Genomic DNA, 17260 nt, shown 5'->3' with positions numbered 1-17260 from the left:
TGGTTGCTGGGAATCGAACTCAGGACCTCTGAAAGAGCAGTCAGTGCTCTTAACTGCTGAGCCATCTCTCCAGCCCAACAGGCACCAACTCTTAAAGCTGAGCATTGTGATTCCTGATTTCATCAACCCAAGAGGAACTAATTATTGTCTGGAAAAAAGTCTATTTCTTCCTTCCCCTACATGTAATAATATCAATATACATTGATGACACCAATGGTCATCAAATTAAATATTGTTATAGCAAGACTAGTTGCACAGTACTGGTGACACAGCTCAGAAGGTAGGAATGCTTGTTTCTGGGTGGCCAGGCATAGTGGTATATACCTGTAATTCCAGCACTTGGAAGGGAAAGCAAGTGGATCTCTGAGTTTGAGGCCAGCCTGGTCTACATGGCAGTTTCCAGGAAACAGGGCTACATGGAGCCCTGCCCCCCCCCCCAAAAAAAAGGGGGTGTGTGGGTGGTGATGGTGGTTTTCCAAAGGACCCAAGTGTGGTTCCTGGCACCCTCACTGGGCAGCTCAACTGCTGCTTGCAATTCCAAACCAAGAGACCTGATGCCTCCTTGGCACTGGACTCGTGTACACCCACATAAATACAATGTTAAAGGGCTGGAAAGAGAGCTCAGCAGTTAAGAGCACTGTCTCCTCTTCCAAAAGTCTTGAGTTCAGTTCCCAGCAACCACAACCATCTCTCCTGGGGTCTGATGCCCTGTTCTGGTATGCAGGTGTACATGAAGATAGAGTACTGACCAACATAAAACAAATGAATAAATCTTAAAAAAAAAAAAAAGTACCCATTGTTTTTGCCAAGAAATGGAGTTCAGTGCACAGCACCTATGTAAGACCCAGTACCTGCAGTTCCATGGGGTCCAATGCCCTCTTCTGGCCTCTGCAGTTACTGCATAAACATGTACGAATTCATATGTATGTTTTGTTTTTTTTTTTTTTTTTGTTTTGTTTTTTTTTTGGTTCTTTTTTTCGGAGCTGGGGACTGAACCCAGGGCCTTGTGCTTCCTAGGCAAGCGCTCTACCACTGAGCTAAATCCCCAACCCCTTGTTTTTTAAATCTTAAAAATAAAAATGTAAAGCTATTATTTTGTATGTAGGACTAATGCCTGCCACCTTAAATGCTTTGTCAGTCTCCTTTTCTGGTTTTTGAAGTTTACTCTCTCTTCCCCGCTTTGAAACAATCTCACTGTTCAGGTAGCCCTGGCTGGCCCTGTTCTCACAGAAATCTGCCTATCTCCACTGGAACTGAAGGTGCGTATCCTTCTTTGGGACACAGGCAGGATTTCCTGCAGTTTAGGCTCTCCTGGCCTGGAGCACCCTCACACCTAGCACTCTGCTCAAGGTCAACCATGGCCTGGACGCTGTGCTTTCAATTCTCGGCCTTGTTACACACGATAATTGGGTTTTCTTCTGATAAATCATTCAAATGCTGTAAATATTGGCATTATTTTTAAGAGGGTTTTTAACAGTAAAAAAAAGTCTTCAAAAGACACAAACTACAGTAGTTTGCACTTTTAAATGCATAGAGAACTCTGGGGGCGGGGGGAATATTGACTAAAATACCATAAAAACTGTGTGTCTAGGTCAGATACAGTCCTAACCTAGGTAGAAAGTTTAAAAGCATTTCCGCCTAAATGTTCCAAGTCATCCTTTACACCATCAATCAAGGACTAGAAATGGGTGCCACTGGGTTTCAGGATAAAAGTTCAAATCCTCGTTAATACTGTCAAATGTATCAAGAAAGGACACAGAACAGATGGCAGGATCCCAAATGTTTTAGCAAACATTAAAAAAACAAACAAACAAAAAAAGCAGGCCAGAGAAGGTAGGGGACATGGTTTAACTGAGAGGCAGGGAGATTTCCCCAGGGACAGCTGCTGAAGCAGACTGAGGACACTTACTTAGAGACGGACCTTCTACACAGGATCTGGCCCAAACAGCTCTGGTAAGATGTCCAGTTAGCCAAACACTGGATTGTATGATCAAGGCTATTCCTGAGGCAGCTTGTAGGGATAAGTACCCTTTTCAGGGATGGAAATAACTCAAGCAAACAATTTAACCCACACTTGCATATAAAAACACCAGAACAATGCACTTAGGAAAAAGGAAAGCATCAAACTAATGGACAAGATATGGAATGAAGGCCTGGCCAGACTGAACAGGGGCTAACATGGAGACGCCACACCTCCCACATCCATGTAAGACAGGTGACACAGGGTGACAGTGCACATCTGCAGTCTCAGCGATGCTGGGTGGGGGCAGACACACCATCCTGAAAGCTTGCCGCCAGCAGATGTACCTGAAACAGCACGTCCCACGTTCCACAGGAGAGCCTGCCTTAAAAACTAAGGTCAATTGTGACCGAGGGGACACGAGATACGGATCTTGGTCTGCCCACAGGCATGTGCACATGTGCACAGTATGTCCATATGCCCACCCCAGATAAAGAAGACTCACACAGTGCACACTTGAAGAGAGTCATTTACAGAAACTACTGCAAACAACCAATGAGCAAGCCTCGAGATTATAACCAGCAAGTGAGACCAATTCAGACACATCTCCTCACCCACTTCAAGTTCCCAGAAGAAAAAGTCACCCCATGGTAAAGGTTAGACAAGGCAAACTGACGGAGCCGTGAAGGAGGAAAGCTGAAGGTTGCAGGCTCGAAGACCACCTGTCCAGGCTAGCTTCAGCACCCTTAATAAACCACTCACTGACCACCCCTGTGCTGGATCTAACTTCCTTGTGATCATCAGGGGATTCTGTTGGGATGTACTAACAAGTCCTATGTTCTAATAATCCAGGGACTGGAGTATAATCAGCCTGTGAGACCAGAAGCCAAGATTCCTGTCTGGCTACAACCCCTTACCTAAAATTTCCATCAGTGTATCTGAAAAAGTGACATTCTTTTGTTCTTTTACTAAAAAAGTCACAGAAGTGCCACCAAGTTAGAGTGGGACATTTGAAGAAAGCCAAATCCATGGTCTTGAGCCCTGATCATTTAGCTCTAGAATACATTTATTTATGTGTGCCAGAAGAGGGAGCCAGATCTCATTACAGATGACTATGAGCCACCATGTAGTTGCTTTGAATTGAACTCCTGAAGAGCAGCCAATGTTCTGACCTCTGAGCCATCTCTCCAGTTCTAGAATAAACTCTTACATAAAGGTGAGAGCTTTAATTTGCATTGACACTATAAATGATAACTTTAAAAGTATTCTTATAAAAAACATAGTACTTTGTGGTGTTACCATCAAACAGTCCTACAGAGTGAATGACTTACACACACACACACACACACACACACACACACACACACACCATTTATAAACATGAATTTGAACACCCACACCTACAGCCACACATGGAATCCTGTGCAGCGATTAGGACACACTGAAAATGAGGTGCTGGGGTTACAGGTGAGCACTATCACCTATACACCTGGCCTTTCCCATGAGGTCCATTCTGGGGACTGACTCAAGTCCTGAGGCTTTGTGAGGAAGACTTTACTAAGCCACTTCTCCATCTTCTCAAAGTGTCACTCCAAAATTTCATTTCTATTTTCACTATTTTACAAGAGATACAGCTTGTTCTCAACTCATAGGGCTTCCTTTGCATCAACTACTGGAAAATAGAGAACGACAAGCCGGTAATAAAGACTGAGAAGCACACTGCAATGCGGCCCCTCGCTTTGTACTTTCCCTGAATGACTTAGGAACCACATCAAGCAATTCGGACAGCGCAGACACCCCATGTGGAGAATAACCAATAGTGCGCAGCTTCCTCTGATCTGCAAGGCAGTCTGGTACAGTGTGGTGCCCAGTGCAGATACTGGTGATGCCACTTCTGTGTGTATGACAACCTGCAGGTTACTAACACTACACTTCTGGAGATGCTATGTGCCTAAATTGCAACTTCATGGCCCATAGTAAACAAGAGCAAAACAAAACTTTTATCACCACAAACTTGTCTTTAAAAGGATGCAGCGCGTCCCTACAGGTAAGCAACTCAGGGGAGAGAGACACCACCAATGGACTGCAGCCTGGGGCTGTGCTTAGTTCCAGGATTGGCAACCCATGCCCGCTCTGCACTTTGTAAATCTGCAGAAACAAAGAGAGGATTAAGAGAGCCACTAGGATCTCTAGGACACCGTGACATCCTAGAGTCCTACCAAGGCTGGTTCTATAGCAGAAGAAGGTGCCAGTCAACACTACAGAGACGAGACAAGCAAAGACCAGCCCGAGTCACTGCAGTAAAAGCGCAGGGCACCTCGCACTTGCTTTAATACTCATGTGGGGATTATCATGGAGGGCAGTCTTTGCCTCTTCCACTTCTTGATCACAGGACTCAGAATTTAGAAGCTGCTCCCTGTGCTTAGACACGGTGTCTACCACAGTCCTAACTGACTGGGTTGTGGTAGGGAACTGGCACTTACAGGCACGCCTCTTCCACCAGGCGTCTGTCTTCCAAAATCTGCAAAGGCTGGGGTGAAATCAGGTCCTCGAGGCAAAATTCGAGGATCCAGGGTCCGCATTGGCAATCTGGGCTGGTTGATCTGCATGAAGAAGCACAGAAGAGCTTGAAGCACATGTGTGCCAGTGCATTCAGTGCCACAGAGTTAACTGAGACTTCACTGATGCTGTGAGCTGACGGGCGAGGTAAGCTCTGATTTTCCTTCGGAAAACTCGGTCTGAGCTGCTGGGATGCAAGTGGACGTCATTCAAGAATGAGGGGGCAGCCTGTGGGGAAGCGCTTTAACCACCACCACAGCCCGTGCCTCTACGCACTGTATGATTAACAAGCCCAAACTGCACTAACTCTTACGTTAGGTACACCATATAAACCAGTTGTAAAGAGGCAGGAAGCAGGGGACGGAGGGATGGTTCAGTGGTTAAGAGTACTCGCTGCTTTTGCAGAGGACTTGAGTTCCCAGCACCTACACAGCAACTCACCATCTATGTAACTCCAGTCCTAGGGGTCTGACACCCACTTCTTGCCTCTATGGACACTAGGCACATATGTGATACGTAAGCATTTGTGCTGGTAAATATCCATACACATAAGTAATAAACACACATCAAACACTCAGAAGAGAAGGTTTAAGTCTACACGAAGGACTGGGGACTTCCCTAAGTTTCATCTTCTAAATCCCTCCTGCTTTCGGTTTGAGCGTCCCAGGGTAGAGAAGGCTCAGCAGTAAAGAGAACCTATTTTTTTTTTTTTACAGGGCACCAGGGATTTCAGTTCCTGGCATCAACATGGTGGCTCAACTATCTTCAACTCCAGTTCTAGGAGATGTGACACCCACTTCTGATCTCCTTGGGCACTTCGTGCATACATGCAAGCAAAACACTCATATACATAATGAAATAAAGACTAAAAGAAACAACTTCCAATAACCTAAAATAGACAACAGTATTCTGGGAACAGGTGGCTCTCAAGCATTACATATTTTATTTTAATGCCTGTGATCTAACAGTTCTAAGAGCTGTTCCCATTGCACCTGTCTGCCCTCAACACTCAGATCACATGGCTTACCTTGTCAAGAACCACATCGCTGATGGGAGGTAGGCCTTCTGGTTTTTGGATACAGGCAGGCATAAACTGGATGTCCAATAGGAACTCCCGGTCATATTGCTTCTTGCCTTCTGTATCTGCAGGTTTCCAGGACTCTAAAAGAAGAGCATAAGCAGAAACAATTTGCCCAAACCTGTTTCAATATTTACCTTACCTCCTCAAGGAAACAAGCAAACAAACTCAAAGTGTCAGAAGCCATCTAGGCTAGGCTAGGCTAGCAGGTGGCATTCCTGGAGGTGGCCCACTGTTTTTGCATGGCTGCAGTGGGTGAGCTCTATGAGGCAAGGTCCCAAAGAGACTTTATCTCAGGATTGCTTCTAGCAGCTGATACGCCTTTCCTGTCACTATGAAATTAACATAATAACCCCTGGGCATTATCCTACCCTATAGAGCAGATTTCCTGCAGATCAACATAAATATGAACTTTCATGAATTAATGCAGATGTAAGAAAGGTAGAGTCAAGAACAGAACTGCCCACTACTCATAACAGCAAGCAATGGCTGCACATTAAGAATCACAGTGAACTTTCACATTATACTAAGAGGCGGTAAAGCCTTGGGACAACTTTGTGTTCACAGAAAAACATGAAGTTTGTGCTCTGGGAAAAGCATGAGGTCCAAGGATGAAGCCACAGTTGTGCACTATGATAAGGCAGCTGTGGCTTTGAACTTGTCCTGAGCATATAGAATGAAACACTGCTTTGAACTTAATATCAATGTCCTTTCCTAACTCCCATTTTAACATTTTATCCATGAGGTAATTTTCTAAGAACTTTTATCTACAAAAAGGCTAGAGAAAAGAAATAAAAGTGATGCTTTGGCTTGGGGTTATCTGAGCTATCCATCCATGCATCCATCCATGCATCCATCCATCCATCCATGCATCCATCCATCCATCCATCCATCCATCCATGCATCCATCCATCAGTCCATTGCTCCACGCACCCATCCAAATGCAGCGATACAGCCATTTTCCACTTCATGCCGTGACTAGCCTGGTCTGCAATAGGGCTCTTGTCAAGCTGGCTGCTATACAGCATGTGTCAATCTCCACAGCCAGTGGATTTCAGCCACAGAATAAGCAGGAGAGTGTCACATCTCCAGAGGCTAACAGCATCCAATAGAGTTGAGAAAGCTACAAGGCCAGAGATCATCAGTCTTTGGCCTGCATTCAATGCTGTGTCCAACCTCAGCTGATCCCCTAAGGCTGGGCAGCCCTCAGGCCCCATCAAAGTTAGCACAGGCACCCTGACAGCTGATGAAGAGTGAAGATTGCAAACATCCACATATGACAACACCTGGAAGGACGGCCCAGGCACTGCTCCACACTCTTGTGGCCAGGCTCGCCTTTGTTGATGTTTTTCAAGACAGGGTTTCCCTGTGTGGCTTTGGCTGTCCTGGAAGGAGCTCTGTAAACAAGGCTGGCCTTGAGCTTACAGAGATCCTCTTGCCTCTGCCTCCCTAGCGCTGAGAGTAAAGGCAGGTTTCATCACCGCCCAGCCATCCAGGCTCTTAAGGACATACAAGGACCGTCAAGGAGGAAGGCTGCAGAAATAAGGAAATGGACAAGACTTTAGCTTCCTGTGAAACATGGTCAGCTACATGGCTGTTCACATGGCACCGCTACTTTAAAGAATAGTTTACCTCAGACAATGAAAGCCTAATCAGCTAGAGTGAGGATTTTCATCTTTGTTTTCAATTTAATTTGAAGAAACTGAGTTGGGTTCCAGTGAGAAAGCCTGACCCATGGTCTTACGTTTTAGAAGCAGGGTTTCACTGCGGAGCTCAGAGTCCTAGGATGACTTCAGAGTGCTAGGATGACAACGTGAACTATCAGGGATGCCTCAGCTCCCGATTTATTACAAATTTGCAATTAATATTTTGCCACAGGAATTTGTCTTGACTGTCTGTGTTGTATCAACCATTTAACTTCACTTTCGTTTAAAAAAAATTCCAGCTTTTAAAAACTTAAAAAAATTATTTATTTAAATTTATGCATATGAGTACACTGTAGCTGTCTTCAGACACCACAGGAGGGCATCAGATCCCATTTCAGATGGTTGTGAGCCACCATGTGGTTGCTGGGAATTGAACTCAGTGCCTCTGGAAGAGCAGCCAGTGCTCTTAACTGCTGAGCTCTTTCTCCAGCTTCCTCTGCTTAAAAACGTTAAATATGTGGGTCTGTGCATATGCAGAGGCCCGGGCGGCATGGATCCCTGGAGCTAGAGTTGTAGGCACTTGTAAGCTGTCTGAGGTTGAGGCTGGGAACTAAACTCTAGTCTACGGTAGTTAGTATATGCTTTTAAGGGGAGAGCCCCAGATCATGTCCCAGGAGCAGGACTTTGTGTTCTTTGGGTTCCTACCATAAAAGACTCTCTTAATGTTATGAAGACATTTTCAAACCAAGCCTGTCTTACGTAACTCTATTATTAGAAAGTAGATAACTTATTGAGGTTTAGGATTTAAACCATCCCTTTCCGAACCTTACTGCTATACAAGGATTACAAGGTTAAAGGAAATCAGAGGGTCGTCAGAGAGCTGGACCCTGTAACTCAGCAAGGACAGCACTGTTGGCTGAATTATGAAGAAAAGGCTGGTGGTCACCATCAGTGTTTAGGGATCTGGTGGGAGACATTGCTCCTAGAGTTTAAAAAAGAGGCTTTTATACAAAACTGTTCTGCTTAATAGCTGCTAAATTCGATGTGTGGTAAGAATGCAGCGTTAGGATGTAAACAAGCACATCAACTGGGAGTAGTGGTGCTGTCCATGACGGCCAGGCCTGGCAGCACACACGTGCAAGCCCAGGTCTTCTGGGGGCGGAGGCACAAGGACTGCAAGTTCAGGTCAGCCTGGGATACAAAGTGAGTTGTGCTGAAAAGTAAAACAGGGCTGTAACATAGCTCAGTAGAAAAAGTGTCCTAGTATTTAAAATTAAACCAAAATTTTTTTTTAAAAAAAGCAATTCAACATGGGAAGTGTATGTTAGGGATTTCCCAATATTATTTAACTATAAAATGTCCAGAAAGATGCAGGCAGTAACAGAAGGTAAACTGCATACATTTATGAAATTGCCTATAATCGATCCCTCAAGCGGTTGGAACACAGTGAGACAATGACTTAATCCATCACAGAAGGAATAAGGACCACAGGACAAAAGCAGGACTGATGGAGACTCTCAGGAACACCACTCTCCTACAGGAGACAGCAGCAACGCTGTTTCATTACTCTTCTTAAGACACTACTGCTTAATGCTCTAATTTCACAGCCTGTGAAGGAGATGAAAAGCGACATTTGAAACACCCTGGCCTGGTCTATTTCCAGCCTAGCACTTTTACATTCAAGGCTGCTTTATGAACTTTATTTTCTTCTGGTACAGAAAAAACTTTCACTGAGCCCAAAGTTCACATCCAAGGAGTCCCAGCTGGACCTGCTGACAGCACGTCCCTCCATGACGGTCCACAGCAATCATGTCTTGCAGAACCAGAAGACAGTGATTTGGTTTCTCAAGCGCTGCAGACAGAACTCTGTCCTTACAGGACAGGGTGTGAATACATCCATGTTCTCCTAAATGTGAGAGCCTCTGGTCTCACTAATTTTGCACAACTCCTTGCTATGATCATGGTGCATCCAGTCTACCTGCTAGTCTGGACACTGCTCAGTCATGGGGAGAGGAGACTCCTAAGTCCAGGGAGGAGGCCCGTCTTCAGGGTGCTGGTTGCAACTCCAACACCACTGGAGACGAATGTGAAGACGACAGACTTGTCTCACTGAGCTCTAATGACACGCTCTGCGGAGTCCCGTGCTCTGCGGAGTCCCATGTTTTGCAGATTCCCATTGGCTGTTGTGCTGGGGCAGTGAGGGCTTGGAGAGGACTCCATCTCTTTACTAGTAGTTAAATCCACCCTGGGTTAACCTATCTGCCCTTAACCCTTACTTTATGACAAGCTCCTGCCATCAGGATGTGGAGACATTTCGTTAAGACCACACAGGAACAGAGAAGGGACACAGGAAGTTGGGGACAGCTTACCTGCTTTAAATGGGAATGTGACCCCATCTCCAGAGCTATCGGTAGAGCCTGAATTAGCGTCTCCTCCTTCCCCCTCGGAAGCACTCTCAGCACCATTGCGCACAGGCTCTGCTTCTTCTCCGTTTTCTTCCTCAGCTTTCGCTCTTTTCAGGGTAGAGGGGTCTCTCTCAAACTGAAACCCTTGGCTCATCTTCTCTTGCTCAGGTTCAAGGACACTGTCAACTGAAAGCTCTTCTTCTGCTTTAGGCTAGAGGACAAGTAAAGATGGGATTCACACCACAATGTAAACCTGTACAGTGTACACAACAGACACAGGAAAGCACACCGCTCAGGAGGACAGTGTCTGCACTCAGCACAGGGCACGAGAGCAAGTTTGAAATCACCTTCCTGCCTGCCACATGGCACAGGCAGTTCAGCCAGTTACTGAAATTCGCTCACCTGTGACTTCTGGAATCTCAATGCAGCCAAGGTTAGCCTGAAAGAACTGCCCCGTCTTTCAGAGTTTCTTTGTGTGTAGTGTCGGCTGCCCACCGTGTAGACCAGGCTGGAACTCAAGGCTCCATCTGCCTCTATTCATTAGGACTAAAGGCATGAACTCCACACTCAGTTAAGAACTGCTATTTCTTGAAAGAAGATGGCCAAGGAGTAGTCTGCTCAGAAACCCAAGCAATCCTGCTCTTCTTGCCACGGCTGGTCATAGAGCGAGAGACACTAGAGGTCAGAGACTCCTGCAGGCCTCTAGCTTTGAAACCATTTTGGGGAATTAAAAAATTAAAAGTCTTAGGATGATAATCATGACATTCTACTTTACAAGGAGGCCCAGGTTAGTTAACAATCTATTAACTTGTCTGAACCCATGACCTTGTATGGAGAACACACACACATCATTTACAGAAAACTACTCACACCACTGTCTCTTGAGGGAGTCTAGTTTATAGGCCAAGAAACACGAATTCACCTCTTAGCTTATTTCAATCAAAAGTCTTGGTGTTGGCACCAACGAGTGGAACTAAACACATCAAATGCCTCCGTGTGCATCTGGGTTCTCTGTGAATGAAGTGTGTCTGGTGAAGGGGGCACTCTGAAGAGAAGTCTACCCAACCAGCCCCCGGAAGACACCGATGGGACCTGAGCATGTTCAGAGCAGATGAGCCTGTGTGCTGCTGTAATGGAACACTGCTATACACAGCCTTGGGCCAAAGCCTGTCCTGTACATGCGACTCTTTACCTTACAAGATTGTGACACAATTTTGTTAATCTCAAACATGTCTTCTTTAAGATGTAAGTATGGAAAAATACTAGTAATGTGTTCCTACAATACATAAGATAACAAGGAAAGACACAAAATTTAAAGTCTTATGAGTAGATACAGATGATCCAAAACACCTACATCTATATGACCCTAGTGTGTGCATATGCGTACACACAAACACACATACATAAGCTAGCACACACACAAACACACATACCCAAGCTAGCACACACACAAACACATACACAAGCTATCAAAAAAGAAAAAAAGTTAACCGCTATAGGGCTAACAGTTGGAAGAACTTGTTCAAAGCATGCTTTGACGACATAGCAGACCTTGTGAAGCTTTGAGTTCAATCCCAAGCCCCATATCAAAGGAAGATGGAAAAAACCCTAATATTTAATAATACTACTAATAAAAAACCATCACTCATGCCAGTAATTCCAGCACTAGGGAGGAGGAGGGAGCAGAAGGGTAGAAGTTCAAGTCTGAGCTAGACAGATGGGTCACAGGGAAACTGCTTCTATACAAGCTTAAGGGCCAGTGCTCGGATCCTTGGCAGCAGAGAAAAAGCTGACACAGCAGACAGGGAGGAGTTCAGGAAGCACAGGTGCCTACTGCAAAACCTGATTGGACTTTGATCCCTCGACGACAAGGTAGAAGAAAAAAGAACCACATCCTACAGGATAGCTTCGTATGTGCATACAAAGCGCGCGCGCGCGCGCGCACACACACACACACACACACACTTCAAGGTTATCCTAGGCTACATAGCAAATTTCCTAAAATCAGTAGCAGATAACCACGCATAGCTACTTGAGGACTAGCCTGAGATACATGAGACAGGCTCTCAAATTAAAAAAAAAAAAAAGCAAGCAACATAATCCTTCAAGTGCAGACATCAAATTCCAAGAAAATAGCCAAGAACTATATATAGATATTAAAGCGAAGTAGGCCACTTTCAACTTTGGAAAAAAGAAGACTGGGTACAGCTGACGAGGGCAGGCCTCAGTCTCCTGCACCCAGCACTCCAGGATGCTCTGGTAAACTGACAAGGATGGAGGTTTGGTGTTCTGTTCAGTGCGGATGATGGAGGAGAGTTGTTCTAGACTTCAATCTCCATGGCCACAGAGTTCAGCAGGCAGGACTAAGGACACCCAGAAAAGCAAAAGCCCCTGCAACACCAGAGAGCTAAACACATCACAGTTCTTCAAATTCTCACTTCAGAACTTGCAAAATGTGTCAGTAAAAGCCATTTCCTAAAACCAGAATCAGGGAAACAACAGGGAAGGAAAGGAAAGGTGACACTTAGAAATTCGACTGCAACCAAAAAAGAAACACAAGGCGGCCTGTGGGGAAGAGTAGCCACAATGCAGCTGCACAATCACTGAGGAGAGACACAGAATGCCACAGGGCTCGACCCAATAGAAACTCAACAAAGTGAGTTCACCAAGTCAATGAACAGTGTTAACTGTTTATTCCAAAATCTGATGGAGCAGGGCTGAAGTGACACAGCTTTAATCCGATCTCTGTGCACTCAAAGCCATACAAAGTCTACACGGAGAATTCTAGGGCAGCCAGGATTACAAAGTGAAGCCTTCTCTAAGAAATGGGGAGAAAAAAAAATAAACCAGACAAAAGAATAACACTATGGGCTGGGCAGAGGTGGTGCACCCTCTTAATCCTACTACTTAGGCAAAGGCAAGAAGATCTCTATGAGTTCGAGGCCAACCTGGTTTACAGAGTGAGTTCTAGTGGGTGGAGGGTGGGGTAGAAGGGAGGAACCACCTTTATTAAGGCCATCTGCAGGGCAGATGAGTCAGCAATGAACAACTTGGGCTGCTCCTCCAGAGGACCAGATTCAATTCCCAGCACCCTCAGGGTGGCTCACAGATGTCTGCAACTTCAGTTGTACAGGTTCTAGCACCCTCACAGACACGCATGGAGGCAGAACACCAATGGACATAAAATAAAAGAATCATATAAAAAATTTAAGAAGAATGCCATTATAACAATGTCACTAATATTCACAACACTACTATTAATACTGCCCACCAATCACAGAAAAGTCAGAATGAAGTAGGTGTCCACTTATAGATGGAAAGGACTGAGCTCACGCGCTCTCGTCTCTCTCCCTCCCTCTCTGGTTTTTCAAGACAGGGATTCTCTGTGTAGCTCTGGCTGTCCTGGAACTAGCTCTGTAGATCAGGCTGGCTCAAACACAGAGTCGCACCAGCCCAGCCTCTGCCTTCTGAGTGTTGGGATTAAAGGAACACACCACTAGAAATGGGCCCAAATTACATTATTTTTAAAGGCTGAGAAAATAAAGTAAGAAAGGGTGGGACCAATAATTGAAATTAAGGCAAAAGTATCTAGTATTCAATAAACTGTGCAAATTATCATTACTGTAGGAAAGGCACAGGACTATGAATTATGAATTAAGACTATATAAAAAAGAATTTTAAATATTATAAAAATATATCATTTGTGTATATGTGTGCATACGTGCATGCAGGAGGGCATTTTCATGAGTGCAGTGCCCATAGAGGCCAGAAGAAGCCATCAGATCCTATAGAACTAAATTTATAAGTGGTTACGAACCACCCATTATGGGTGCTAGGGGCCTCAGGTAGGTGTTGTGGAAGAGCAGCCCATTCCCTGACCCATGTAGTCCCTCCCTAGCCTCATTACATCAGGTTTTATACAATGTGTGGTAAGAAAGGAAGTGGTTACTTCAGTGTCACTACACTAAAACAGGTTTACAACAAATTCTGGCCCACAGCCTAGTTCTGGTTTATCAACTGCTTTCGTAAGTTATACAAGTTAAGGATAATTTTTATCCTTGCAACAATTGAAAAACCAAAAGGTCTTTTTATATACAAATTCCAATTTTAGTGCCCATTTTAAGGCTAGTGGAAAACAGCACAGTTCACCCACCCACAGCCTGTGCGCTATGGCAGGTAGGCCTGAAGAGCTGTGAGTGTTACCACTGACCAAGAATGAACTGTCCCAACAGGAAATGAACAGGTCTGGGGACCTCCACACTAAAGAAAGGCACAGGAATGATGGGTGGCCCGCCAGTCAGTATTCAGTAACTCTTAGGAATGGGGTGAGAGCACAAAGGACAGAACGGAAACTAAAGTGAATGAACCAAACCCAGCCGAGTCTCGGGAGGACTCATACCCGGCCTGTGTGCGACTCCCCCGCCTCCAGGAAGTATCTTATTCTCTGCAGGAACATCATTTTCCTGTCAAGCTTCAAGGTAGGCACCAACTACTTGCACCTCTCAAACTCAGTGCTAAATCTTATCCCTGAGAAGCACAATGAAGTCACACTGACACACCTCTTTAGCGGTTGCTAGGCAACTCACTGTGACATCAACAGAGCATCATGGAAGAAAAATAACGTGACAGAGGAAGCAACAAAGGATACTGTTGGCTGTGTGAACAAGCTTTTATTAGCTGATCAGAAAATTATTTAACAGCTGCCATAGGCAGCAAGTGGCTCAATAGATAATGTTTACCTTGAAAGGCTGATGGGGTGAGCTGCGTCCCCAGAGCCATGGTGTAAGTGCAGGCACACAAACACAAATAAATAAAAGTCACCTCAGTGGACAGAGGCTGAGAATTTCTCTTCCCAGTTCAGGCCCACCCTGTAAACAACCCCTTTCCTTTACCAATTAAATAAGAAGAGCATGCCCAAGACAGTCTCTCCATTTTGATGTTGTCAAACCATTGAACTGTCTCTTCAGTAACACGTAGGGAAGTGGGAGCTGAAGGGGCTAGGTGTAGACAGTTGGTAAAGTGCATGACTAAATGCAGGCTGTAAAGAACTACTTGACTCCAGGTCCCCAGGGAAGGAAGGAGCCAGGCATTTCCCTAGAGTTCACCAACCAGTCCACCAGCTTATCTCAAGGGTTAGTAACGATGGTCTCAAAATTATGGTTGACAATGACAGAAGTCATACAACATTGACCTCCAGACTATGCACACCCAATGTATAGGCATGTATCTGGATACACACATCTACACTAATAGAGAAATATACATAACAGATAAAACAAAAAATAAACACACACACACACACACACACACACACACACACACACACGCACACACACACACACTAGGGAGCATTAACTCTACATTGATTATTTAGAAGAGGTAATTCTGAAAGAGGACATCAGTTATTCAGGGAAATCAAACATCAAACAAACAAATCCCATAGACATATTTTGTGCCCGACAGACCAAGATTGTTATCTTAAGGAAGGTGCCTCAGGAAGGGCTGTCACTCACCTCTGCCTCTGCTTCTAACACTTCATCTGGGGTTCGGGTCCGCTCTTTTGTTTTCTTCCACGTCTTTGGCGCAGTGGTAGCTGTTTGCACTGAAATACAAGACCAGTCCTGTTAGTTACCTCTGCAGTCAGTCCTGCTGGGGAGTACTAGGTCTCAAACATCTTTGCATGCTAGCACAGAAATCCACCTGCGGCCAGGAGCCGAATGAAAGCCATGTGAATGCTTACACTCAGCAGTCCAGCTACTGCCAGGAAGGTAAGTGTGCTAGACACAAACTCAGTTGTGCGCCGGCAGCCTGGATACCCCAGTATGGCACAAGGCTGGCATGGGATTCAAAGGAGACACGGCATCCCTCATCTAAACATCCGGAATCTAAAGTTTTGTTTGGCTTGTGACTTTTGAAGTAAGATCTCAATATGAAGTACTGACCTGCCTGGAACTAACTCTATGTAGACTAGGTGGGTCTCAAACTCAGAGACCCACCTGCCTCTGCCTCCCGAGCATGGGGACGCAGGGCTTATGGCACCACTGTCGGTCCCCAAATTCAGAGTTTAAAGCTCCTGTGACGACTGAGTCACATCTGCACATGCATTTCCAAACCTGACGCCTGAGGTTGGAAATGCTGTAGTTCCCAGCACATCTGAGCAGGACAACACAGACTGGCAAAGAGCAAAGTCTAGCCCTGGGTCTGGTCCTACTGGGCAACTGTGTGATCTTAACCAAGGGACACTTCTTAATCCCCTGCTGAGGCCAACTATGAGGTTTAAGAACAAGGTTAGCTAAGAGAAGATTCTGTTTAGGATCAGATTCTAAAAGCTCTCTGTAAGGTTTTCTAGGGCAGGTGGTTATGACCAACACCCACCTTCATTTAAGATCAGTACCAGTAGGCAAGTTAATTTTTACCATATATTTCTATTGGATGAAAATTCTAAGGGGAAGATTGAGCTCAGAGGCTTTACTGTTGTTGTTGTTGTTGTTGTTGTTGTTGTTGTTGTTGGTGGTGGTGGTGGTGGTGGTGGTGGTGGTGGTGGTGGTGGTGGTAGTGGTGATGCCAGGGACTAAAGCCAGAAATTCAGCCATAAAAGACTTAAAAACATCCAGACTTACAGATCTCCCAGAATTAGTCAATAAATGGAAATGAAATCTATGGATATCTATAATTTAACGGCCACAGGGTAAGCAGGAAACATAGAGGGACACTACATCACAGAGGGCAGCCCGTGGGCCATCAGATAGGACCCGTGTCTGGACAGATAGATGGGCGGGAGATCAAGGAAGGCCACTTAACAGAAACATAACCAGAGTATGCAAGTCCAGTGCAGAAGACTCTGTCAGCACACAAACTCTTTAGGGGACAGGAGAAGAAAGGGGCATTCAAACCTCTCAGAATGAATTCACCATCACAGAAATGCCATAAGCACCATAGCTATGTGATGCCTCATCATTTACCTTTATCCTTTTCCCTTCAGGGACCACAGTTGGCAAGAAAACGTTAGGCCAACCAGCTATTATTCTGTCTTTGGTCTACGGGAGGGAAAGCATTTCTTCAATGGAGGCGGGAGGTGGCTGAAAGAACTCACATCCCTGTAAGCGATACACCTCAGGATGGGACCTCTTCTACCCTGACTGATGGGTGGAGTAAATTTTGTATGAGCTGGGATGGGGGCAAAAAGGAGGCGAGAAGCAATCAGCTGTGATGGAAAAGTAGTTTGAAGAAGGAGACACAGACTGAGTCCAGGACAGGGTGAACTAGGGTGAAGGCGACTCTACAGTTAAACACTGTTGCAGGCTGTGGCCTGGTTGAGCCTCTGCAGCTCTGTAGAGAACTGATGCCCTGTGATTATTTATTCTCTGCAGCACTGCATCAGTGACTTACACCAGCAGCCTGAGAGGCATTGCTGACATTTCCAAGACAAAGTGGAACCCCTGTTCCACTCATCTTCTGAGATCACCGAGTAGGCAACAGAGAGTCGGCGTTCCTAATCCCAGGGGCAAAGAGGTCCCCAACAGCTGCCTATACGAGACACTTCCACAGGTGTATGTAATCAATAACAGAAAACAGCAAACACAAGCCGCGCAAAATCATTTTATGCCTCTGT

The 17260-nt window shown here is 45.3% G+C and overlaps 1 protein-coding gene across 52 annotated transcripts in view; it reads right to left on the bottom strand.

Moving 5' to 3' along the window:
* Eif4g3 (eukaryotic translation initiation factor 4 gamma, 3) overlaps positions 1–17260 on the bottom strand; it is a 220817-nt gene that overhangs the window by 43365 nt on the left and 160192 nt on the right. For 48 of the 52 annotated variants that reach the window (XR_010066363.1, NM_001401860.1, XM_063287466.1 and 45 more), the window contains 4 exons: positions 15162–15250; positions 9613–9859; positions 5547–5680; positions 4444–4563 (listed from right to left, as the gene is read on the bottom strand). Coding sequence is in view for 51 of the 52 variants with exons in the window: in NM_001401860.1 (NP_001388789.1) it covers positions 4444–4563; positions 5547–5680; positions 9613–9859; positions 15162–15250 (590 nt within the window). In the remaining variant the exon portion in view is untranslated. Of the gene's footprint in view, positions 1–4443; positions 4564–5546; positions 5681–9612; positions 9860–14047; positions 14337–15161; positions 15251–17260 lie in introns of those variants that run through there. The other 4 variants (XM_063287467.1, XM_063287469.1, XM_039109674.2 and 1 more) reach the window with 3 other exon arrangements.

Source organism: Rattus norvegicus, chromosome 5 (genome assembly GCF_036323735.1).
Source record: "Rattus norvegicus strain BN/NHsdMcwi chromosome 5, GRCr8, whole genome shotgun sequence".
NCBI classification, from domain to species: Eukaryota; Metazoa; Chordata; class Mammalia; order Rodentia; family Muridae; genus Rattus; species Rattus norvegicus.
Note: the sequence above shows the minus strand (reverse complement) of the source record. Positions and strands in the feature narration are given on the sequence as shown.